The following is a 24,678-nucleotide window of genomic DNA, read 5'->3' as shown; positions in this document are numbered from 1 at the left end:
GTGCTCTCAGCCCCAGAGAGGCAGGTTGAGGAGTGCTCTCAGCCCTAGAGGGGCAGGTTGAGGAGTGCTCTCAGCCCCAGAGAGGCAGGTTGAGGAGTGCTCTCAGCCCTAGAGAGGCAGGTTGAGGAGTGCTCTCAGCCCTAGAGGGGCAGGTTGAGGAGTGCTCTCAGCCCCAGAGAGGCAGGTTGAGGAGTGCTCTCAGCCCTAGAGAGGCAGGTTGAGGAGTGCTCTCAGCCCTAGAGAGGCAGGTTGAGGAGTGCTCTCAGCCCTAGAGAGGCATGTTGAGGAGTGCTATCAGCCCTAGAGAGGCAGGTTGAGGAGTGCTCTCAGCCCCAGGTTGAGGAGTGCTCTCAGCCCCAGAGAGGCAGGTTGAGGAGTGCTCTCAGCCCCAGAGAGGCAGGTTGAGGAGTGCTCTCAGCCCTAGAGAGGCATGTTGAGGAGTGCTCTCAGCCCTAGAGAGGCAGGTTGAGGAGTGCTCTCAGCCCTAGAGAGGCAGGTTGAGGAGTGCTCTCAGCCCTAGAGAGGCAGGTTGAGGAGTGCTCTCAGCCCTAGAGAGGCAGGTTGAGGAGTGCTCTCAGCCCTAGAGAGGCAGGTTGAGGAGTGCTCTCAGCCCTAGAGAGGCAGGTTGAGGAGTGCTCTCAGCCCCAGGTTGAGGAGTGCTCTCAGCCCCAGGTTGAGGAGTGCTCTCAGCCCCAGGTTGAGGAGTGCTCTCAGCCCTAGAGAGGCAGGTTGAGGAGTGCTCTCAGCCCTAGAGAGGCAGGTTGAGGAGTGCTCTCAGCCCTAGAGAGGCAGGTTGAGGAGTGCTCTCAGCCCCAGAGAGGCAGGTTGAGGAGTGCTCTCAGCCCTAGAGGGGCAGGTTGAGGAGTGCTCTCAGCCCCAGGTTGAGGAGTGCTCTCAGCCCCAGGTTGAGGAGTGCTCTCAGCCCCAGAGGGGCAGGTTGAGGAGTGCTCTCAGCCCCAGGTTGAGGAGTGCTCTCAGCCCTAGAGAGGCAGGTTGAGGAGTGCTCTCAGCCCCAGAGAGGCAGGTTGAGGAGTGCTCTCAGCCCTAGAGGGGCAGGTTGAGGAGTGCTCTCAGCCCCAGAGAGGCAGGTTGAGGAGTGCTCTCAGCCCTAGAAAGGCAGGTTGAGGAGTGCTCTCAGCCCTAGAGGGGCAGGTTGAGGAGTGCTCTCAGCCCTAGAGAGGCAGGTTGAGGAGTGCTCTCCGCCCTAGAGGGGCAGGTTGAGGAGTGCTCTCAGCCCCAGAGAGGCAGGTTGAGGAGTGCTCTCAGCCCTAGAGAGGCAGGTTGAGGAGTGCTCTCAGCCCCAGAGGGGCAGGTTGAGGAGTGCTCTCAGCCCTAGAGAGGCAGGTTGAGGAGTGCTCTCAGCCCCAGGTTGAGGAGTGCTCTCGTAGGTGCGGCGAGATATACGCCAAGGTTGAGAAATCTTCTGAAGGAACCCTTCTGGTGGATATCTGCTCCCCCCGCTGATGAAGCGTGTCCATCAGACCAGACACAGTGGGGAGCTCTGCTTCACTGATTCCTCTAGGAACACAGACAGAGAAAACTGCTGTTTTTCTTCTCCTTAGCCACAGCTGTGCTGGCGGTCTCCCCCTTGGGGTCATCCTGACTCCGTCTGAGGATGAGGCCACAATCTTTGAGGGCCTTCAACTGTCGAAGGACATACTGAGGGAGGAGGCCTTTGCAGGGAGAAGTCAGGCTGGTCCTTGCCTCATCATTACAGATGGCTGCAAGACAGAGAGGGGAGCATTAGGGAGGGCATTTCCAGGGGCCAAACTTAGCCTCTGCACCTTTCACTTACTCCAGGCAGTGTGGAGGTGGCTGTGGAGCAAGGAGAGTGGAGTAGACCTAAGAGACAGGCAGACCCTCTTCACTGTCGTCAAAGACATCATGCACGCCAGGGAAGAGATGGTTGAGCCCCTCTGTCAGAGATCATGTATGCCAGGGAAGAGATGGTTGAGCCCCTCTGTCAGAGATCATGTACGCCAGGGAAGAGATGGTTGAGCCCCTCTGTCAGAGATCATGTAGGCCAGGGAAGAGATGGTTGAGCCCCTCTGTCAGAGATCATGTACACCAGGGAAGAGATGGTTGAGCCCCTCTGTCAGAGATCATGTACACCAGGGAAGAGATGGTTGAGCCCCTCTGTCAGAGATCATGTACGCCAGGGAAGAGATGGTTGAGCCCCTCTGTCAGAGATCATGTACACCAGGGAAGAGATGGTTGAGCTCCTCTGTCAGAGATCATGTAGGCCAGGGAAGAGATGGTTGAGCCCCTCTGTCAGAGATCATGTAGGCCAGGGAAGAGATGGTTGAGCCCCTCTGTCAGAGATCATGTACACCAGGGAAGAGATGGTTGAGCCCCTCTGTCAGAGATCATGTAGGCCAGGGAAGAGATGGTTGAGCCCCTCTGTCAGAGATCATGTACGCCAGGGAAGAGATGGTTGAGCCCCTCTGTCAGAGATCATGTACGCCAGGGAAGAGATGGTTGAGCCCCTCTGTCAGAGATCATGTACACCAGGGAAGAGATGGTTGAGCCCCTCTGTCAGAGATCATGTAGGCCAGGGAAGAGATGGTTGAGCCCCTCTGTCAGAGATCATGTACACCAGGGAAGAGATGGTTGAGCCCCTCTGTCAGAGATCATGTAGGCCAGGGAAGAGATGGTTGAGCCCCTCTGTCAGAGATCATGTACGCCAGGGAAGAGATGGTTGAGCCCCTCTGTCAGAGATCATGTACGCCAGGGAAGAGATGGTTGAGCCCCTCTGTCAGAGATCATGTACACCAGGGAAGAGATGGTTGAGCTCCTCTGTCAGAGATCATGTACGCCAGGGAAGAGATGGTTGAGCCCCTCTGTCAGAGATCATGTACACCAGGGAAGAGATGGTTGAGCCCCTCTGTCAGAAATCATGTACACCAGGGAAGAGATGGTTGAGCCCCTCTGTCAGAGATCATGTACACCAGGGAAGAGATGGTTGAGCCCCTCTGTCAGAGATCATGTAGGCCAGGGAAGAGATGGTTGAGCCCCTCTGTCAGAGATCATGTACGCCAGGGAAGAGATGGTTGAGCCCCTCTGTCAGAGATCATGTACGCCAGGGAAGAGATGGTTGAGCCCCTCTGTCAGAGATCATGTACACCAGGGAAGAGATGGTTGAGCTCCTCTGTCAGAGATCATGTACGCCAGGGAAGAGATGGTTGAGCCCCTCTGTCAGAGATCATGTACGCCAGCGAAGAGATGGTTGAGCCCCTCTGTCAGAGATCATGTACACCAGGGAAGAGATGGTTGAGCCCCTCTGTCAGAGATCATGTACACCAGGGAAGAGATGGTTGAGCCCCTCTGTCAGAGATCATGTAGGCCAGGGAAGAGATGGTTGAGCCCCTCTGTCAGAGATCATGTACACCAGGGAAGAGATGGTTGAGCCCCTCTGTCAGAGATCATGTAGGCCAGGGAAGAGATGGTTGAGCCCCTCTGTCAGAGATCATGTAGGCCAGGGAAGAGATGGTTGAGCCCCTCTGTAAGAGATCATGTAGGCCAGGGAAGAGATGGTTGAGCCCCTCTGTCAGAGATCATGTAGGCCAGGGAAGAGATGGTTGAGCCCCTCTGTAAGAGATCATGTAGGCCAGGGAAGAGATGGTTGAGCCCCTCTGTCAGAGATCATGTAGGCCAGGGAAGAGATGGTTGAGCCCCTCTGTCAGCAGGCAAAACAAAACCAAGTTGTAGCCAGGTTAGTTTAGTATAACAGTATAATGAGGTGCAATCATTAAATGCTTTATTCTCAGTAACTTTTTTATAATAAAACCCGGAGTTGCTGATTGGTTTTAGTATTTTCTAATTCACGTTTGCCCAGTCCTTCTTTGGGACATGTTTTTATTTGGAATACATTTTCCTTTATATTTTGTCACCAATATGGGATCCCAAGTGGCACAGCGGTCTAAGGCACTGCATCTCCATGCTAGAGGCGTCACCACAGACCTTGGTTCGAATCCAGGATGTATCACAACCGGCGGTGAATGGGAGGCCCATAGGCCGGCGCACAATTGACCCAGCGTCTTCCAGGTTTGGCCGGTGTAGGCCGTCATTGTAAATAAGAATTTGTTCTTAACTGACTTGCCGAGTTAAATAAATTTAAAAAAATGTATAATAGTACAAGACATTATTCAATGACATAGTTTACCTTAATTACATTACAATTCACTGCCTACTTTGATCGACTGTTCAGTCATCCAGAGTGTTGGGTAGGAGGAGCTGCCAGTCATAATAAAATCCAACTGTTAGATGCTACCACCCCCTCCAGATCAAAACCAACTGTTAGATGCTACCACCCCCTCCAGATCAAAACCAACTGTTAGATGCTACCACCCCCTCCAGATCAAAACCAAACATGGATGTCAATGTTTGCACACACTTCATTCTTCTTCCTGACGTGGGAAAAGCGTCATCAGACCAGATTGTCCTTAGACCAGATTGTCCTTAGACCAGATTGTCCTTAGACCAGGCTGTTCTCAGACCAGGGTGTCCTCAAACCAGGGTGTTCTCAGACCAGGCTGTTCTCAGACCAGGCTGTTCTCAGACCAGGGTGTTCTCAAACCAGGCTGTTCTCAGACCAGGGTGTCCTCAGACCAGGGTGTTCTCAGACCAGGGTGTCCTCAGACCAGGCTGTTCTCAGACCAGGGTGTTCTCAAACTCGGTCCTGGGGCCCCAGCACTGGGTGCACTTTTTGTTTTAGCACTACAGAGCTGATACAAATAACCAACTCATCATCAAGCTATGGTTATTTGAAACAGCTGTGTAGTGCTAGGGGGCACAAACCAAACGTGCACCCAGAGGGGGCCCCAGGACCAAGTTTGAGAAACCCTGCCTAAGACCACAGTAGGCTACACCTACAGTGTGAAATGGTTATTCACTCACCACTTCCTTTCTGATTTTCCTCTGGCCTGTCATTGCTGCCTGTCATTGCTGCCTGTCATTGCTGCCTGTCATTGCTGCCTCATCTGTACTCATCTTCGTGTATGCCAATCGTCAAATCTGACAAGCAAAACAGAGTAATATTCAATTCATTGTTAGCATAAATAAGTACAGTCCAATGACTTGCACGTTTAATTAACACCTGAATTTGATGAATCCTTTCTACAGTCAATGTCTTCTCAGATTGTGCTTTTGCTTAACCAGTTATTTTACATTAGTGCATAATCCATTGACACCAGTGGAGGCTGGAGTGAGGAGATATAGGAGGACAGGCACATTGTAATCGCTGGAAGGGAAAAAAAGGAACTGAATCAAACATGTGGTTTCCATATGTTTGATACGGTTCCGTTAATTACATTCCAGCCATTACAATGAGCCCGTCCTCCTATAGCTCCTCCCACCACACTCCGCTGAATTACACATTTAGAAGTCTACACTCTATCCAGATGAAGAGAAGGACAGGGAGGCGTAGCCTCGTAGACTATTAGCATGTTCTCCTATTTTGTTAGTTTGTCACTCACCATTTACTGACTGACTCGGTTGGAATTGCAGCTTGTATTTGTTGCTGGAAGCTGTTAGAAAGACACCATTGGCCCACACCTCAGCAGCCTTGTATTCTGTCAATTAAAATCATGAATTTAGTACCTTAGTGACTCAAGTCCTTTTCCTTTATGTTTTGCCAAGGCCCATCTCCACACATGTTGGAGTAGGTTAGCTACAGAATGTCTCAATCAATGACTTGAAATAGACAAGATGGTGGCGTACACATTTCTGGATTACTTCATGGAGCAAAACATTTACGCGTATAGGAAGTAGATGATCTAGGACACCACTGTACAGAAAGTGGATGATATAGGACTCTGCTTTGTTTTTAGTCCAAGTCTTTCATATATCTCCAGGAATTCTGCCTCCTAATCTGAAGACTATGAATCCTCAATTTAGGGCATCCTCTTATCAGTTTAAATGTGTCCAGGTTTCAACTTCTAAACTTTCTAGCAATTATTCTTACACAAAGAAATATGCAAACTCCATAAAAATTCAGACACAAGCTCCAGAATAAATTGAACTGCAGCTATCTTTCAAATTGTCTTTCTTGGTTGCCCGGAAAAATTGCCAAAGACTCCAGCCACCTGAGACATGCATCACGGCTCAGACCAACAGACTCCTAAACATCTTCTATCCCCTGGCCATAAGACTGTTAAATGTCTAACAACTACTGCTCTCCCTCTCCCACAGACTATCCACACTGACTCTATGCCCATTCACAGGTCTCTACCCACTCAGACACACACACAAACAGCTTCAGTGTCACACACATTCATACACACCCCCTCACACCTACACTGCTGCTAAAATGAATATTGTTTAGATGAATATTGTTTAGCTGTTCATTGATCACCATTAACTCTAGAAATAGATAGTATCTGACTCCTGTTTACATGTATATTACCATAAGTATTGATATAGTTGGGTTACCAGTAAGTTTTCAGCCCTGTTTACATGTGTACAAAACATTAAGGACACCTGCTCTTTCCATGACAGACTGACCAGGTGAAAACTATGATCCATTATTGATGTCACATGTTAAATACACTTCAAATCAGTGTAGATGAAGGGGAGAAGACAGGTTAGAGAAGGATTTCTAAGTCTTGATACGTGGATTGTGTATGTGTGCCATTCAGAGGGTGAATGGGCAAGACAAAAGATTAGTGTCTTTGAACAGGGTATGGTAGTAGGTGCCAGTTATACTATTTTGATACTGAATACTGCACTGTTGGGAAGGGCTTGCAAGTCACTAATTTCACTGTGATTGTGCATTTGACATAAAACTTGAGTGACAACCATCTAATGGGGAGTCAATGGCCATTGTTCAATCTCAGTCTCATGAATGCCAAAATAACAAGGATTATTGCTGTATTGTAGAGTACAGGTTGTCAGGGAGAATGAAGGATATTTACCATACAGAACTTGTGTAGAAACATCTTTATTACAAAATGATAGCCAACCATAACACAGCTAATGTATCCCACCAAAGACATTTCAATTCGATTGCTTTGCACAAATTGTGGTTAGCATCAAAATCGCATATGTAATTTATGCCAACAAATATCCATAAATCAACACATGCAAAGTCGTTGAGGTGAAAACAGACAAAACAGATCCGATGGAATGCACAGAAACATCACAGAGCTGTTCATGGTAAAAAGTCCCCGATATTGGGAGAAAAACATGCCTGTCTCGTTCGTGTTACGTACCCGGTGGGAAAGAAAGAAACACACTTTACATCTTAAAAGCTACCACTGCTCCAAAGACATAACCGACTCCAGGGAACCTCCAAAAATAGTCCAAGTGAAAAAAAATCCAGTCCAGCTTTCCACTCAAAAGGGTTTGAGAAGGTTACATGTAGTCTGGAAGAGGCTTGGTGTTTTTCCCGAAAGGGTCTATCGGCCCCCCTCCACTGCACCTTCCTCTCAGACGGCTTTCCTATGGTACTCTGGGGGCGCCACCTCGTAGTCGCTGGCACTGAAGAGGGAGGAGTTCTTCATTAGATACCTACGAAAGACAGGAGGAACAAGCGATTGGAGGTCAATTATCAGCCATAGAAAATGGACAAAAACTTGGCATCTGTATTCATAAAGGTGATCGGCCTCTACAAAGTGTAGAAATATTACAGGCTGCAGAAGGAGGAGCAGATCAGCTCATCCTAACTAATGATAACCTAGCTTCCATTTGGACATTTAAACAGAGTTGGTTCAGATAACCATCTGCAGCAATTAGGATAAGGCCACATTTGTTTACAGGAAATAACGACACGTGAAAAGGGCCTCCGTTTGAACTCATCCCAATCTACTACGGTTGTTTCAGGTTGAGGAGGATCATGATTATGGCCACGTTCCCAGATCGTCTCTAGGGTACACAGACAGTATCCTGCAGATACATGGCCAGATATTTAGGCCCACTGCAAGGAAAACATTCATGACAGAGCAACAGTGAACAAAGGAACTGCTTCATCAGGATGACTGAGATAAGCTGTACGATTAGTTCTACTCTGGAATCCAATGGTCTTGAAAACTTCTTGTTAGAGTGATATCAGAAATTTGGTACTTCAATTTCACAAATTCTGTCAGTGTCAAGATTGTGTAGCCCAGCTTATACCGAGCCCTGAAGCGAGATTAGATAGCAGCATGTCACGGTCAGTGGGCTACGTTTTCAACAGTGAAATCCTTCTGATGAGAATATATAAATATGATAGGCCAGCCAGGTTAGGGAATGCTCTGCCAAGCCAGACATTCAATTTCACGAGTGGGGATGAAGGAGAGGCTTCTTACTTGAGAAAATCCTGCAGGTAGTTGAGCAGCAGAGCCAGGCTTTTCTCATCCAGGGGAGTGTAGGCAAGCATGGAGCCAATTCTCACTGCACAACACAAAGAACAGCACTGTCAGGGACCAGATTTAAACCAAATGTACACAGACATGAATCTATATTAGCATTGGCTGATATTAGAATAAATACTGTCTCAATGCAGGTGTGGACAGATGATGGTGAACTGATAAACTCTCCCATGGAAACTGCTATACAGTTATATTAAATATCTGTGAAGAGTGGTGTGACTTTGTTAAATGCATTGTGATTTCGTTTTATTTATAATTTGAAAATAAAATGTTATTGGTCACATACACACATTTAGCAGATGTTATTGGTCACATACACACATTTAACAGATGTTATTGGTCACATACACACATTTAGCAGATGTTATTGGTCACATACACACATTTAGCAGATGTTATTGGTCACATACACACATTTAGCAGATGTTATTGGTCACATACACACATTTAGCAGATGTTATTGGTCACATACACACATTTAACAGATGTTATTGGTCACATACACACATTTAGCAGATGTTATTGGTCACATACACACATTTAGCAGATGTTATTGGTCACATACACACATTTAGCAGATGTTATTGGTCACATACACACATTTAACAGATGTTATTGGTCACATACACACATTTAGCAGATGTTATTGGTCACATACACACATTTAGCAGATGTTATTGGTCACATACACACATTTAGCAGATGTTATTGGTCACATACACACATTTAGCAGATGTTATTGGTCACATACACACATTTAGCAGATGTTATTGGTCACATACACACATTTAACAGATGTTATTGGTCACATACACACATTTAGCAGATGTTATTGGTCACATACACACATTTAACAGATGTTATTGGTCACATACACACATTTAGCAGATGTTATTGGTCACATACACACATTTAACAGATGTTATTGGTCACATACACACATTTAACAGATGTTATTGGTCACATACACACATTTAACAGATGTTATTGGTCACATACACACATTTAGCAGATGTTATTGGTCACATACACACATTTAGCAGATGTTATTGGTCACATACACACATTTAACAGATGTTATTGGTCACATACACACATTTAACAGATGTTATTGGTCACATACACACATTTAGCAGATGTTATTGGTCACATACACACATTTAACAGATGTTATTGGTCACATACACACATTTAACAGATGTTATTGGTCACATACACACATTTAGCAGATGTTATTGGTCACATACACACATTTAGCAGATGTTATTGGTCACATACACACATTTAGCAGATGTTATTGGTCACATACACACATTTAGCAGATGTTATTGGTCACATACACACATTTAACAGATGTTATTGGTCACATACACACATTTAGCAGATGTTATTGGTCACATACACACATTTAGCAGATGTTATTGGTCACATACACACATTTAGCAGATGTTATTGGTCACATACACACATTTAACAGATGTTATTGGTCACATCCACACATTTAACAGATGTTATTGGTCACATCCACACATTTAACAGATGTTATTGGTCACATACACACATTTAACAGATGTTATTGGTCACATCCACACATTTAACAGATGTTATTGGTCACATACACACATTTAACAGATGTTATTGGTCACATCCACACATTTAGCAGATGTTATTGGTCACATACACACATTTAGCAGATGTTATTGGTCACATACACACATTTAGCAGATGTTATTGGTCACATCCACACATTTAGCAGATGTTATTGGTCACATACACACATTTAGCAGATGTTATTGGTCACATACACACATTTAGCAGATGTTATTGGTCACATCCACACATTTAACAGATGTTATTGGTCACATCCACACATTTAACAGATGTTATTGGTCACATACACACATTTAGCAGATGTTATTGGTCACATCCACACATTTAACAGATGTTATTGGTCACATCCACACATTTAACAGATGTTATTGGTCACATCCACACATTTAACAGATGTTATTGGTCACATCCACACATTTAACAGATGTTATTGGTCACATCCACACATTTAACAGATGTTATTGGTCACATCCACACATTTAACAGATGTTATTGGTCACATCCACACATTTAACAGATGTTATTGGTCACATCCACACATTTAACAGATGTTATTGGTCACATCCACACATTTAACAGATGTTATTGGTCACATCCACACATTTAACAGATGTTATTGGTCACATCCACACATTTAACAGATGTTATTGGTCACATCCACACATTTAACAGATGTTATTGGTCACATCCACACATTTAACAGATGTTATTGGTCACATCCACACATTTAACAGATGTTATTGGTCACATCCACACATTTAACAGATGTTATTGGTCACATCCACACATTTAGCAGATGTTATTGGTCACATCCACACATTTAGCAGATGTTATTGAGGGTGTAGAGAAATGCTTGTGTTTCTATCTCCAACAGTGCAGTAGTATCTAACAATACACACTAATCTAAAAGTAAAAGAATGGAATTAAGAAATATAGAAATATTAGTACGAGCCATGGCATTGACTAAAGTACAGTAGAATAGAATACAGTATATACATATGAGATGAGTAAAGCAGTATGTAAACATTAAAGTGGCCAGTGATTTCAAGTCTATGTATATAGTGCAGCATCCTCTAAGGTGCAGTGTTACGTAACCGAGTGGAAGCTGCCTAGTGATGGCTACTTAACAGTCTGATGGCCTTGAGATAGAAGCAGTTTTCGCTTGCAGAGAGCACCATCCAATTGACGCTTGGCGTTTGACCTTCAAGTGTTTGACACAGCCATTGATGACACAAACACTTTTCTAAATGGTTCTTCATCTACTAACCGCAGTTCAATCTGGCTCCGAACGAGACGCTTTCTCAAATGTCCCTGTCACTTAGTCCATCTGAAGATCACACCGGTTCAGATCACAAACCCAAATGTCGGTAGTTAAAGATCTGCTCAATGTTAATTAACTAACTAATGGGATTCTGGATGCAATTTGTGTCAGCGGTAGACACTTAACTTTCTGGCCTTCCCTGGGTATTGCACATTACACATTCTCGAACACCCCATTGACTGCAGAAAGTAAACTTTCATCCCTGTGATAATGGCCGATCATGAAATCTATTAAAGTCTCCTTCATTAGCAGTACGGCTGAAGATGTGAGCTTTCGTGGGTGCTGTGATGGTGCGCCAATGACAGCGCAGTGAACGGTGGTAGGAGAAGAGTAGACAAAGGCACTGTAAACTTTCTTAAGGCTCTAATAACTAAAGAGAGAACTATTTCTCCATGGGTCTTCACCTCTCCTAAAAAGAACTCAATCACCACAACGTTAGTCTCCTGAGATTCAAACTGAAATATTTGTTAAAAGTTCCAGTCCAGAGGCTACTTCAGATTCTCCTCATTCAGACAGTGTCCGTCCCCCCGGTGGCTACGTACCAAAGAGCCGGAGAAGGTGCGGGCCCCCGTAGACCTGGGACATGGGTGTATCGGGGTGATCCGCTAGTATCTCTGCATACTGGGGCCTCTCGAACTTATAGAGCAGCTGAGTGCCCAGCATGACGTTGAAGTACTCCCTGATCCCTGCCACCACCTCGTTCACAGCATACTCCCTGAGGGGAACCAGGAGATATAAGACAACAGGCAGTGGCTGGAGTGCTCACAGCTGGAGCTGAAGAATGTGTGATACCTAGGTTGAACTTCACCAAGCAAGCGAATTACAGCTAGCCAACTTTGATAAGCAGATACAGGCCTAGCTTGCCTGGTTTCTAGTCAGAGACCTTCTTCATTGTAACTTCACTCGTACTGCAGCGTCGAGAGGTGTGTGGTTTTACTTACTTGCTTTCTGAAGTTCCTCTTGATTTCTTATAGCTTGCATAGTCCTCCAAGACAGTATCCACATTCTTTCTCGCGGGCAGGTGAAAAAGCTACAAAAAATTTAAGAAAAATGTAATGTATACATATTTGTCAAGCACCTCATAAAATACGCTTAAAACACAAACAAAAACCTGTAAAGAATGAACTTGTAGGGAAAGACTGTCTTGCCAGTAAATAGTTGGCATCTTCTGACCATGGTAGACAGCTGGGTTGGGTTCAATTTGAAGTGACGGTAGTCAATTCATGAACTGAAATTCCAATTCAATAATAAAAAAAACCCCTCTATTTTCAATGACTTCTCAAACTTATAAGTAAAAGATATTCATTTCAAAAGTTTTTCAATATTTGAAGTTTAAATTCAAATTCCTGAATTGACCATTTTCAATTGGAATTGAGCCCAACCTTGGTAGAGCGCTGTCTAGACCCCCACCTGCTTCTGTCTGGTAATAAGGTCCCAGTCATCCACCAGCCACGGCTTCAGCTCCTCAGGAATCTTCACCTTGACCTCCACACGGTTGATGAACGTCTCCTCCTGGTTATAGTGAAACCAAATGGAACAGTCAGACTCATTTACAATAAGAGAGATGTGAAAACCAGAAGAAGAAAACATTTGCTAATGGTGTTAAAAACCACAATTCCCATCTGTGTTTGACTGACTGCTGCAGGACATAAGTAACTGGAGCCGTTGTTTCAGAGTATGAGAGGCTTCAACTGAACAGAACAGGCCTGCTGTATGTGAGGGACAACACAGAGAACAGAACTGCTGTATGTGAGGGACAACACACAGAACAGAACTGCTGTATGTGAGGGACAACACACAGAACAGAACTGCTGTATGTGAGGGACAACACACAGAACAGGCCTGCTGTATGTGAGGGACAACACACAGAACAGGCCTGCTGTATGTGAGGGACAACACACAGAACAGGCCTGCTGTATGTGAGGGACAACACACAGAACAGGCCTGCTGTATGTGAGGGACAACACACAGAACAGGCCTGCTATATGTGAGGGACAACACACAGAACAGGCCTGCTGTATGTGAGGGACAACACACAGAACAGGCCTGCTATATGTGAGGGACAACACACAGAACAGGCCTGCTATATGTGAGGGATAACACACAGAACAGGCCTGCTGTATGTGAGGGACAACACACAGAACAGGCCTGCTATATGTGAGGGACAACACACAGAACAGGCCTGCTATATGTGAGGGATAACACACAGAACAGGCCTGCTATATGTGAGGGACAACACACAGAACAGGCCTGCTATATGTGAGGGATAACACACAGAACAGGCCTGCTGTATGTGAGGGACAACACACAGAACAGGCCTGCTATATGTGAGGGACAACACACAGAACAGGCCTGCTGTATGTGAGGGACAACACACAGAACAGGCCTGCTGTATGTGAGGGACAACACACAGAACAGGCCTGCTGTATGTGAGGGATAACACACAGAACAGGCCTGCTGTATGTGAGGGATAACACACAGAACAGGCCTGCTGTATGTGAGGGACAACACAGAGAACAGGCCTGCTATATGTGAGGGACAACACACAGAACAGGCCTGCTGTATGTGAGGGATAACACACAGAACAGGCCTGCTGTATGTGAGGGACAACACACAGAACAGGCCTGCTGTATGTGAGGGATAACACACAGAACAGGCCTGCTGTATGTGAGGGATAACACACAGAACAGGCCTGCAGTATGTGAGGGATAACACACAGAACAGGCCTGCTGTATGTGAGGGATAACACACAGAACAGGCCTGCTGTATGTGAGGGACAACACAGAGAACAGGCCTGCTGTATGTGAGGGATAACACACAGAACAGGCCTGCTGTATGTGAGGGATAACACACAGAACAGGCCTGCTGTATGTGAGGGATAACACACAGAACAGGCCTGCTGTATGTGAGGGACAACACACAGAACAGGCCTGCTGTATGTGAGGGACAACACACAGAACAGGCCTGCTGTATGTGAGGGACAACACAGAACAGAACAGGCCTGCTGTATGTGAGGGACAACACAGAACAGAACAGGCCTGCTGTATGTGAGGGACAACACACAGAACAGGCCTGCTGTATGTGAGGGACAACACAGAACAGAACAGGCCTGCTGTATGTGAGGGACAACACAGAACAGAACAGGCCTGCTGTATGTGAGGTACAACACAGAGAACAGAACAGGCCTGCTGTATGTGAGGGACAACACAGAGAACAGAACAGGCCTGCTGTATGAGAGGGACAACACACAGCATTCATAGGTGGACATACACTCTCCACAGTTGGGTCGCAACGAGCCCTCTTCTTCCGCGGTGGCTGTGGCATCTCTCCTGTGCTGGTGCCTTCTCCAGCCGCTGGTGCTGCACAAAGACAAATGGTACAGACACACAATCATACTCTATCCACAAAGGAATGTTAAAGGGTTAATTTAACTAGTAGCTGAAACTAGTGGGACTAACACTATTACTAGTGGGACTAACACTTTTACTAGTAGCAGAAACTAGTGGGACTAACACTTTTACTAGTAGCAGAAAGTAGTGGGACTAACACTATTACTAGTGGGACTAACACTTTTACTAGTAGCAGAAACTAGTGGGACTAACACTTTTACTAGTAGCAGAAAGTAGTGGGACTAACACTATTACCAGTGGGACTAACACTTTTACTAGTAGCAGAAACTAGTGGGACTAACACTTTTACTAGTAGCATAAACTAGTGGGACTAACACTTTTACTAGTAGCATAAACTAGTGGGACTAACACTTTTACTAGTAGCAGAAACTAGAGGGGCTAACACTTTTACTAGTAGCAGAAACTAGTGGGACTAACACTTTTACTAGTAGCAGAAACTAGTGGGACTAACACTTTTACTAGTAGCATAAACTAGTGGGACTAACACTTTTACTTACTCTTTAGTTTTGTCTTTTTCGCTTTCCTGAAGAAAAAAAAGATTGCATTAAAAGGCGCTGTTCAATTCTTTTTTGTGAAAGTTTGAAAGTAGGTCAAACTTGAAAGAAGGGATCAAACTTACAGATCAACATTTTTCTGCTGCACAGCAGCAATCTTCTTGCTCGGTGCTATACCCCTCATCTTTCCCTCAACATCATAATGCCTGCAGGAGAAAGGAACACCGCCAAGAAACCAGGCCATGAACTACAGTAACCTTCAGAAACACTTGTTCTCACATTTCCTCATGATCATTTTATGTATCCTTCTTTTAACCAGTATGTTTTATGTTCAACTAGTGCTTACAAGTAAAAGCACGGTGGGCTGCAAGTATTGTATCATAGGTGCTATATACATAAAGATGACTATTTGTGGTTCATTATTAAAATAAGTGGAATCACTTTTTATGTTCTCCCATCTTCGAGTCATCGTCGGCATTTCTGGGGAGACATTGATTGACATATAGAATCTCATTCTTGTATTTCGTTCAATGGCAGCTTGAATACAATGTTGACACAGTAGGTATATTCCATACACTAAAACACTTCCCCCCACCCCAACACAAAGTCTGTCTGTGATGATAGATGAACTCACTGATTAGCCTTTTGAAGCTCTTTTTGTTTCTGCAGGTTGCTGTCCACATATTTGAGAACTCTGCTTTCAGGAACCCATTCATCCCAGCTAAAACAGAAAGAAATCAACCACATTCAGATCGCTGACAGCTTAGTATTATTGAATCAATACCAGAATGTTAGGTCTGTGGCTGTGAGGTAAGCATTCATAAAAATAAAATAAAAGTTAATTCAAAAAAAAAAAAGATGGGTCCATAGCTACAACAGTACTGTCTAAACAGACAGTACTGGTCCTCTGTAGCTCAAATGTTAGAGCAGCGTTTCACAAGGGGTGTACGCTTTGGTTTTTGCCCTAGCACTACACAGCTGATTCAAATGAGGAACTCATCAAGCTTTGATCATTTGAATCCCCCTTGGGGTCCCCAAGAGTTTGGGAAACGCTCTGTTAGAGCATGCAACGCCAGAATAGTGGATTCAATTCCCAGGACCACCCATTAGTAAAAAACATACGCACCATGACTTTAGATACACCTGTCGTATTATTTGAAAAGCCAACAATGCAAAAATGACTCACTTTTTGTTCCATCCACTGTAATGAATGAAGTACTTAATTTGCTTCTCCTTGATATTGGTTTTCACTGCCTGAAATACAACAACAATCATTAAGAATTGTAATAAATATGACTATAGGTATAGGCTACTGTAAATGGTGTATTGTTTAGTAAACACGAGCTGACAGCCATTCAGATTGGTGGAATGAATCTAAACTCACCTTTGCTTCGTAAAGCAACGGCCCATGAAAACACAGAACTCTTTCACCTGAAAACAGAAGAAATAGACAAATGCTGGATGGTTTTATTAACAAACCGTGAACACCAGTGGTTGGCTAAGGTGTAGCTAAATGTATTTCGTTGATATGTGGCCAACGTATAAAACAAACTAGCCACATTTGCTATTCAAGCCAAGGCCCTTGGCAAGGGATTGTTTACACGTTAGCAATTAGCTAACGTTAGCTAGGTAGCTTATTGTTTCAACACAGCCAGTTAGCACAAACAGTCTAGTTAGTTGGCTGAATGAATACGAAAGGTACGTGTATTAGTACACTACTTATGGTAGATGACACTTAATTATTCGATACATTATTCAGGCAATTTTCATATTGATGATATATCTAGCTAGCATACAGCTAGCACACCAGCAAAGCAGACTGTTTTAGCTAACGTTAGCTGGCTAACGTGCTCTGCGCGAGAAGCGCTATAGCGCAGAGGCGTCGATGCCTTTCCACTCACGAGACAACAGGGTCTAGCTACGTTTTTAATTTTACAGTTCATCATCCCGGTGCACATTACCTTCTTGAAATTTAGGTTTAGGGTCCTGTTTTGGCGCCATTCACAGACTCAACTGTTCGGATCTCTGAATGATCAAATTCGTGCATTGCCAGCTTCCATTTCTTCCTGACACAACACGGCAAAGGGCGCGCCACTCTTCTCGCGACGTGCACAGCCTGGCAGCGCGGTCAGGTGACCACGATATCGCATTGCGCTGTGGCGGCCCATGCGGACCACACAGGACATTATCATTGTTTTGTGAAGGGAGCCATGTTCATTTATTTTATTTGAACCTTTATTTAACTAGGCAAGTCAGTTAAGAACAAATTATTATTTACAATTACATCCTGGCCAAACCCTAACGACGCTGGGCCAATTGTGCGTAGGCCTATGGGACTCTTACTTTAGTTTATTTAGTAAATATTTTCTTAACCAACAATGCAGTTCAAGAAATAGAGTTAAGTGCTTGTAAGTAAGCATTTCACTCTACACATTTTGTATTCAGAGCATGTGACAATATTTTACCATAGTTCTGCCAATGAGAATAATGTACCAGCTCTGGGTGTATGTGTAACAGTATAACTTTAAACCGTTCCCTCGCCCCGACACGGGCGCGAACCAGGGACCTTCTGCACACATCAACAACAGTCACCCACGAAGCGTCGTTACCCATCGCTCCACAAAAGCCGCGGCCTTTGCAGAGCAAGGGGATACACTACTTCAAGTCTCAGAGCAAGTGACGTAACCAATTGAAACGCTATTAGCGCGTACCCGCTAACTAGCTAGCCATTTCACATCCGTTACATATGTTTAGATTATTATAATATTTTTTAAAAAATTTAAGTCATTTAAGAACAAATTCTTATTTACAATGACGGCCTACAGCGGCCAAACCCGAACGACGCTGGGCCAATTGTGTGCCGCCCAATCACAGCCGGTTGTGATACAGCCTGGAATCGAATCTGTAGTGACACCTCCTAGCACTGAGACCGCTGCGCCACCCAGAAGCCCTGTAGGGTACTAGGCTGTTTAGAATATTCATACAATCATAACATGAATTGGTTATTTCAGCCACTAACTAATAAATCAGCTCTTGCGTCTCATGTGCTGGTACACAGATGGTTGGCCAAGAGGTTTGAAGATCATTAATAGGTTTATTCAAAGAGTCTGAAGAGTATAACAAAAATATCAATCATTCTGTCCTGACAAATAGGATAGTAGGTCAATATCAAACTGAGATTAATTGTTTTATTGATATGGGTCAAGTATGTGATGCATAAGTGTAGCCTATTGGCACAACGCCTCTCCCCTATTTGACGTAGATAGTTTGTGTGTATGCATTGATATGTAGGCTACGTGTGCCTTTTTAAAAATGTATGTAGTTCTGTCCTTGAGCTGTTCTTGTCTAATGATGTTCTGTATTGTGCCATTCTGTATTATGTTCCATGTTTTGTGTGGACCCCAGGAAGAGTAGCTGCTGCTTTTGCAACAGCTAATGGGGATCCTAATAAAATACCAAATTGGTATTTGGCATGTTAGGCAATACATGCAGTGTTTTCGATATAACATGCATTTTGTTTGGGAAATGCATAGGCCTACCGGTAAAAGCTGTCATCAACTATCAAGTTGTACTCATAACACTGCTTGTGGGCTTCAGAGGGAAATTGACCATTTACAGTGATCGGTGTCAAGACTGTCATGTTTTTCGTTGTCCATTTTGACATGAAACACAATAATGCAATCATTAAGGCAACGGGGTGAGATTAAATATATGGATGTTTATTAAAAAAAACATTTTGCATGAACACAATTTAGACAATATGGTCGTTTTCAATCTATGAAGTTCACATTCATTCATCTGTTATCATAGGCATAATATTTACACTTCCCTCCAATTGCATGTCATTTGTGAATTTGTGACAAATGCCACACAATGAAGACTAGACGTGCAGCTGTGAAGGATGACATGGGATCATGGGTACGTTTCTCTCCACGAGGCTACACTTATGATGGAATGATAAAGACAATATCTAGTCTGTTTCTCTATCGTTTAATGATGACTGTCCGGGCGGTTTCTCTATCGTTTAATGATGACTGTCCGGGCGGTTTCTCTATCGTTTAATGATGACTGTCCGGGCGGTTTCTCTATCGTTTAATGATGACTGTCCGGGAATACAACAGCACATGGACAGGAGGAACCATAACAGGCAGAATTTCCTCATGCGCAATTTTGGTAGCCATTGGATACTGTATCATTGTGACATTTTGTTTTAGTGCTTGCCTATGCCTATTTTGTGATTTTTTTCCACCAACAGAACATACTGCATCCGCCTATTACAGTACCCCCAATGTCGTGCGCCCTGTATGGCACATTACGCATCAGGGAGCGCGTGCGTAATGGCAACGGCAACCGAATTTTCCACTGCGTAAAGTGACTATCCGCGATATAACAAATCTTTCAGTTTCTTTCTAAACTCTTCTCTCATCAGGCAATAAATGACAGGGTTTAGACAGCTATTGGCGTGCGCAAGGCAGACTGTCACAGGGAATACGTAAGTGTGAACTATGTAGTAAGATTTATCCCAATGCACAGCATTCAATTTCACAAGGACGCCCCAGAATGTGATGGCGTGATTTGGCATCCAGCAAAGAAAGAAGGACAGGACCACGATGGTGACAGATTTGGTGACTTGTGATGTCCGTTTGGTGTTTGTTTTCATACTACGGTTGCGGATGAATCGCAAAAGCATGATGTAGCTGAATGAAACAATGGCCATGGGTAAAACAAATGCAAATATTATTTTCTGAAGGTGATAAACTGCTAACCAATATTGTCCATCAGGGAACTTAAGCAAACATAATTTTTCCCCCGCTACATTTGTCACGGTTGAGAATATGGATGTTGGTGCAGTCGCAACTGTTGCGGATACCCAAAGAACCACGCAAATCCATTTGGCAGAGCAGGACTTTTGCCTAGTTCGGTCCTTTAGAGAGGAGGCGACGGACCAGTATCGGGTGACGCTCATTGCAGTCAGAAAGAACACGCTCGCGTACATGTTCATAACGGTGACGGAGCTGATGATTTTGCACATGGCGTCTCCAAACGGCCAGCTGAAGTCAAGTGCGGTGTCCACTGCCCAGAACGGCAGAGTCAACACAAACTGGAAGTCCGTCACTGCCAAGTTAAGTACAAAGAAGTTGATTCTGGATTTTTTCCGCTCTTGTTTCACTCTGATAAAGAAGAGCACCAGTAAGTTTCCCACCAAGCCCACAGCGCACACCACCGAGTAAACGACGCAGATGAAGACCCTCAAAATCGGAGTCCCGTCCGCTGTCACGTCGATGTCCTCTAGGCTACTGAACCGGTCCAGATCCGTCAAGGACCAATTCAGAAGGCCTGCATTGCTGTTGTTTCCTTCAGTCATTGTTTCTGTTATTAAATTCGAGTGATTTATGTAGGCTATCCAACTTCAAATCAGGGTTGGAGTCGCTCGCTCTGCTTCCAATACATCCCCAGGTTAGTTTGAAATGATAAGAGCGCAACAATTGCTATGCGTCCTTCCCATCATCGCATAATCACACACATTGACAATGTAGATAGATGTCTTGGTGGGGTAGACCAGAGCGTCTTGACAAGTGCAGTTCTTACAGGATTTATATTGTGACCGCTTCTAGATGCCCTGCCCTGAACGCACAAGGATTGGTGCCAATGTTTGATTGACATTAGGCTATAGCCTATACTCCCTATTTGCATCACTTTCTTGATATTGACCAATAGGCTAAGCTGGACGTAATGGGTTTTATAATGGAATAAAATGTGTTTTTCTGGGAAATAGTGATTTGGCTACCTGAAAAATACAGTACTGGTAGGCTTAAACCTAATAAATGCTATTGTATTGATTGTAAACATTATTTAGATCTTTCTTCGACCATCCCATCTAGAGATCAGTGGAGGCTGCTGAGGGGAGGACAGTTCATAATAATGGCTGGAAAGGAGCGAATGGAATGGGACCAAACCATGTGTGTGGTGTATTTCCATTGCACTTATCCCGCTCCAGCTATTACCACGAGCCCGTCCTCCCCAATGAAGATGTCACCAACCTCCTGTGGTAGAGATTGAGTAAAAATAATACACAGATAAAGGCTTCACCAAAATAGACATTGGGTAGAAATGTTATGACCAACAGAACCACACAGGCGTACCAGCGCACGCACGAACCGCGCTTTAACGCATAGTCTGAGTGGTATTTGGTATTTTGGGGTGTTTTATTAGGATCCCCATTAGCTGTTGCAAAAGCAGCAGCTACTCTTCCTGGGGTCCACACAAAACATGAAACATAATACAGAATGACATAATACAGAACATCATTAGACAAGAACAGCTCAAGGACAGAACTACATACATTTTTAAAAAGTCACACGTAGCCTACATATCAATGCAGACACACAAACTATCGAGGTCAAATAGGGGAGAGGCGTTGTGCCGCGAGGTGTTGCTTTATCTGTTTTTTTTTTTAAACCAGGTTTGCTGTTTATTTGAGCAATATGAGATGGAAGGAAGTTCCATGCAATATAATACTGTACGCTTTCTTGAATTGGTTCTGGATTGCAGACACATTAGGGTGTTAAGACGTTAACTTATCCTACTGGATATTCTATAAGCATTGACAATTCATTGAGGACTTTATCCCCACACATGTGAAGTGTGTGTGTAAATAATTAGCATTTCATTGGAATTCCAAATGCTACATAATGGAATCCTTTAATCTTCATCTTCCTCTCTGGAGCCGGCCAGCCATCTCCCCACGGTAACCCAGACATGGCCGACCCACAGGGATGTACCAAGGCCGTGAGCTCAGGTGAGACATTTCTAATTGTAATTCTAATTTTTGTCTTAAAAATCAGATCTTCAACAAAAAATAATAAGAATATAATTTGTTTTATGAAAGAAAAGTTTAGGTAACCTCCATCTCATTGGAGCTGTTCAATAGTCAAGTCCAAGATCATAGATGTTGACGGCACCATCTCCAAAGCCTCCATTCAACCCTAGGTACACGTGGGTGATGTTTCAACCCAAAGTAGCAAGGCCATGGTACACGTGGGTGATGTTTCAACCCAAAGTAGCAAGGCCATGGTACACGTGGGTGATGTTTCAACCCAAAGTAGCAAGGCCATGGTACACGTGGGTGATGTTTCAACCCAAAGTAGTAAGGCCATGGTACACGTGGGTGATGTTTCAACCCAAAGTAGCAAGGCCATGGTACACGTGGGTGATGTTTCAACCCAAAGTAGCAAGGCCATGGTACATGTGGGTGATGTTATCTACCATCCTGCAGCACTCTGCCCTCTATACCAGTGATGGCCTCAGCATTGCATCTGTAGCCAAGCAGAGGAAGAAGGGAAGCAGCTGCTTCTAATCACTCTGGAGAGCAGTCCTTCCTCTTCACTCCAACCCAATCTACCCCCCACAACACAATTCCCTTCCCTCACACCAATCCCTTTCCCTCACACCAATCCCTTTATCACACTCCAATTCCCTTCCTCAATCCCCATAATTGAATCTTCAGAAAACATTTTGTCAATGCATTTGAATGCATTCGGTTTTCGATTGGAACCACAATACATCTCAAATTAGGGGAATTTTCATCATCACTTTAAAGATAAATCCATTGATTTATCATCAGAGATCATAGAACTCACCACAAATACAAGTATTTACTAGTTCAACTACTCGTCAATCAATAACTGAGTAACTTTAATTAAACTGTGAGGCAATTGAGCCAGAGAAAGCAGGAGGGCAACGATGACCTTCAGAAACTTTTAACAATGCCAAAAGTTTGCCAATGCAGTTCCAGTATCTCCATATTTTGAGGACAAGCCTTCCCACACATGGCTCCTCCTAGATGGAGTAGTATGCATAGTTATGAGGTTTCCCTGCATGCTGCTATAAGCTGTTGGATTCCATAACAAATATGATCCTTTTAAATCTGTTCACTAATATGTGGTGAAGTATTTCCATCTCATTATGTAACTTCTAGAATGGTGAGATTGTCATTGCATCCCACTCCTTTGAGGCGTTGCTACACTAGTGACTAGTTGTACCCAAGAGTGTTGGGTACTGTTGGAGCTAGGAACACAAGCATTTCTCTACACCTGCAATAACATCTGCTAAATATGTGTGTGTGACCAATACAATTTGATTTGATTTAGACTCTGCCTTGTCTAAGGCAGACTGCAAAATGAGTGTCTACTGCCACCCAGTGTATGGTTGTGGTAATAACACACACTATTGTATATTCATCTATTTTGTAAGCCACTTAATGGCAGTGGAAATGAAACGTGTTACCATTCCACATGAGTATTTAATACTGTATGTATATGTTCCTGACAAAGAGGTTAAAAACGCCACAGATCAGATTAGATTTTGACAAGCTAATATATGGTACACATAAAATCGTGACTAGAGACAAGGAACAAAATACGGATGATCCCATACCTTCAATCTATTTGTTTGTGAACTAAAATGAAGATAAAACCCATAGATAACAAAATGCTTTTTATTACATCTAAACTCCTATACATTAGACAGACAACATTCAATAAGTAAACCATTTCTTCCAACGCAAGTAATAAATATTCTGTTTTCACCTAGTACTTTCTACAAACTGACATCGGTCTACTGTACAACGTTTAATCTTCCTTGAAAAGCCGTTTAATTCTCTGTTTGGAAATATGAAAGCAGAATCTGGGGGTTAAGGCAGTGAGTGCAGCTGTCAACTTATCCCCTCTTGAAATTCATTTAGTAAATTGGACCCTTTTTAGGTTAAAGTCCACTTTATTGTACAGCTTTTTCTATCTAAAAATATATAAATTAATCTCATGTTTTTGGATGACGCAAAAACACAAACTAACACTGGAGGAACTGACACTGTTGAAACACATGGGATTGGGGGGGGTTGGGGGTGGGTGATACAGACATCATAATATTACCAATGGGGGGGAGAGTGGGAGAGGACTTTACAATAAGGCCATTCCATGCCCATGTTAGGCTACACGTAGCATTTTAAATGGGAACACATTCTATGACGTCTGCTCTCACTTTGTCTTAAAAACCGACAAAAAAGAGATCACAGAGATCTAGAGCAATGACATCAATAACAGATCTGAAACCAAAACAAATCAATCATCCAAATAAATAAAGACATTTGTGATTGGGTCAACTCCTAACCTCTGACCCCAAATCTTAGTCTCACTTTGTTGGTTTACCCTAAACCAGTGCTTCCCAAACTCTGTCCACACACACACACACACACACACACACACACACACACACACACACACACACACACATCCATGAAAATCAAACAGGTGTAAAAATAGATCTGATTTATATATATATATAGATTAAAAAATAAATAAAATACTGCACAACATTGTTTATACAGAGAGGATATTTTTAAAACACGTCTGATGCTATCAAAGAGCCAATCAGTTAAGAGTAGGAGAGAGGGGGGGTGGTGACAAGACAGGAAGGTCTCCATATCGACTGGCTGCAAA

At 43.8% G+C, this 24,678-nt stretch overlaps 2 protein-coding genes across 3 annotated transcripts; both read right to left on the bottom strand.

Annotated features, from left to right (window-relative positions):
• Positions 1-6,921: 6,921 nt before the first annotated feature.
• LOC120050004 (mortality factor 4-like protein 1) lies at positions 6,922-17,296 on the bottom strand. 2 transcript variants are annotated; one of them, XM_038996580.1, is made up of 13 exons: positions 17,143-17,296; positions 16,566-16,612; positions 16,368-16,435; positions 15,816-15,902; positions 15,623-15,661; positions 15,307-15,387; positions 15,185-15,210; positions 14,548-14,636; positions 12,688-12,789; positions 12,219-12,307; positions 11,820-11,992; positions 8,283-8,367; positions 6,922-7,506 (listed from the first exon to the last, which is right to left on the bottom strand). In XM_038996580.1, exons 1-13 carry the CDS (start codon positions 17,180-17,182, stop codon positions 7,425-7,427), a joined length of 1,008 nt encoding a protein of 335 aa, XP_038852508.1. In that variant the 5' UTR covers positions 17,183-17,296; the 3' UTR covers positions 6,922-7,424. The 2 variants fall into 2 exon arrangements, with proteins under 2 accessions (XP_038852508.1, XP_038852514.1); XM_038996586.1 differs by lacking the exon at positions 15,623-15,661 and having other exon boundaries at positions 17,143-17,295.
• Positions 17,297-18,879: 1,583 nt separating this feature from the next.
• On the bottom strand, positions 18,880-21,377 carry LOC120057158 (relaxin-3 receptor 1-like). Its single transcript, XM_039005630.1, has one exon. It carries the CDS (start codon positions 20,544-20,546, stop codon positions 19,557-19,559), a length of 990 nt encoding a protein of 329 aa, XP_038861558.1. The 5' UTR covers positions 20,547-21,377; the 3' UTR covers positions 18,880-19,556.
• Between the last annotated feature and the right edge of the window lie 3,301 nt (positions 21,378-24,678).

This window comes from Salvelinus namaycush, chromosome 1 (assembly GCF_016432855.1).
Source record: "Salvelinus namaycush isolate Seneca chromosome 1, SaNama_1.0, whole genome shotgun sequence".
NCBI lineage: Eukaryota > Metazoa > Chordata > Actinopteri > Salmoniformes > Salmonidae > Salvelinus > Salvelinus namaycush.
This window is presented reverse-complemented; position numbering and strand designations above follow the sequence as displayed.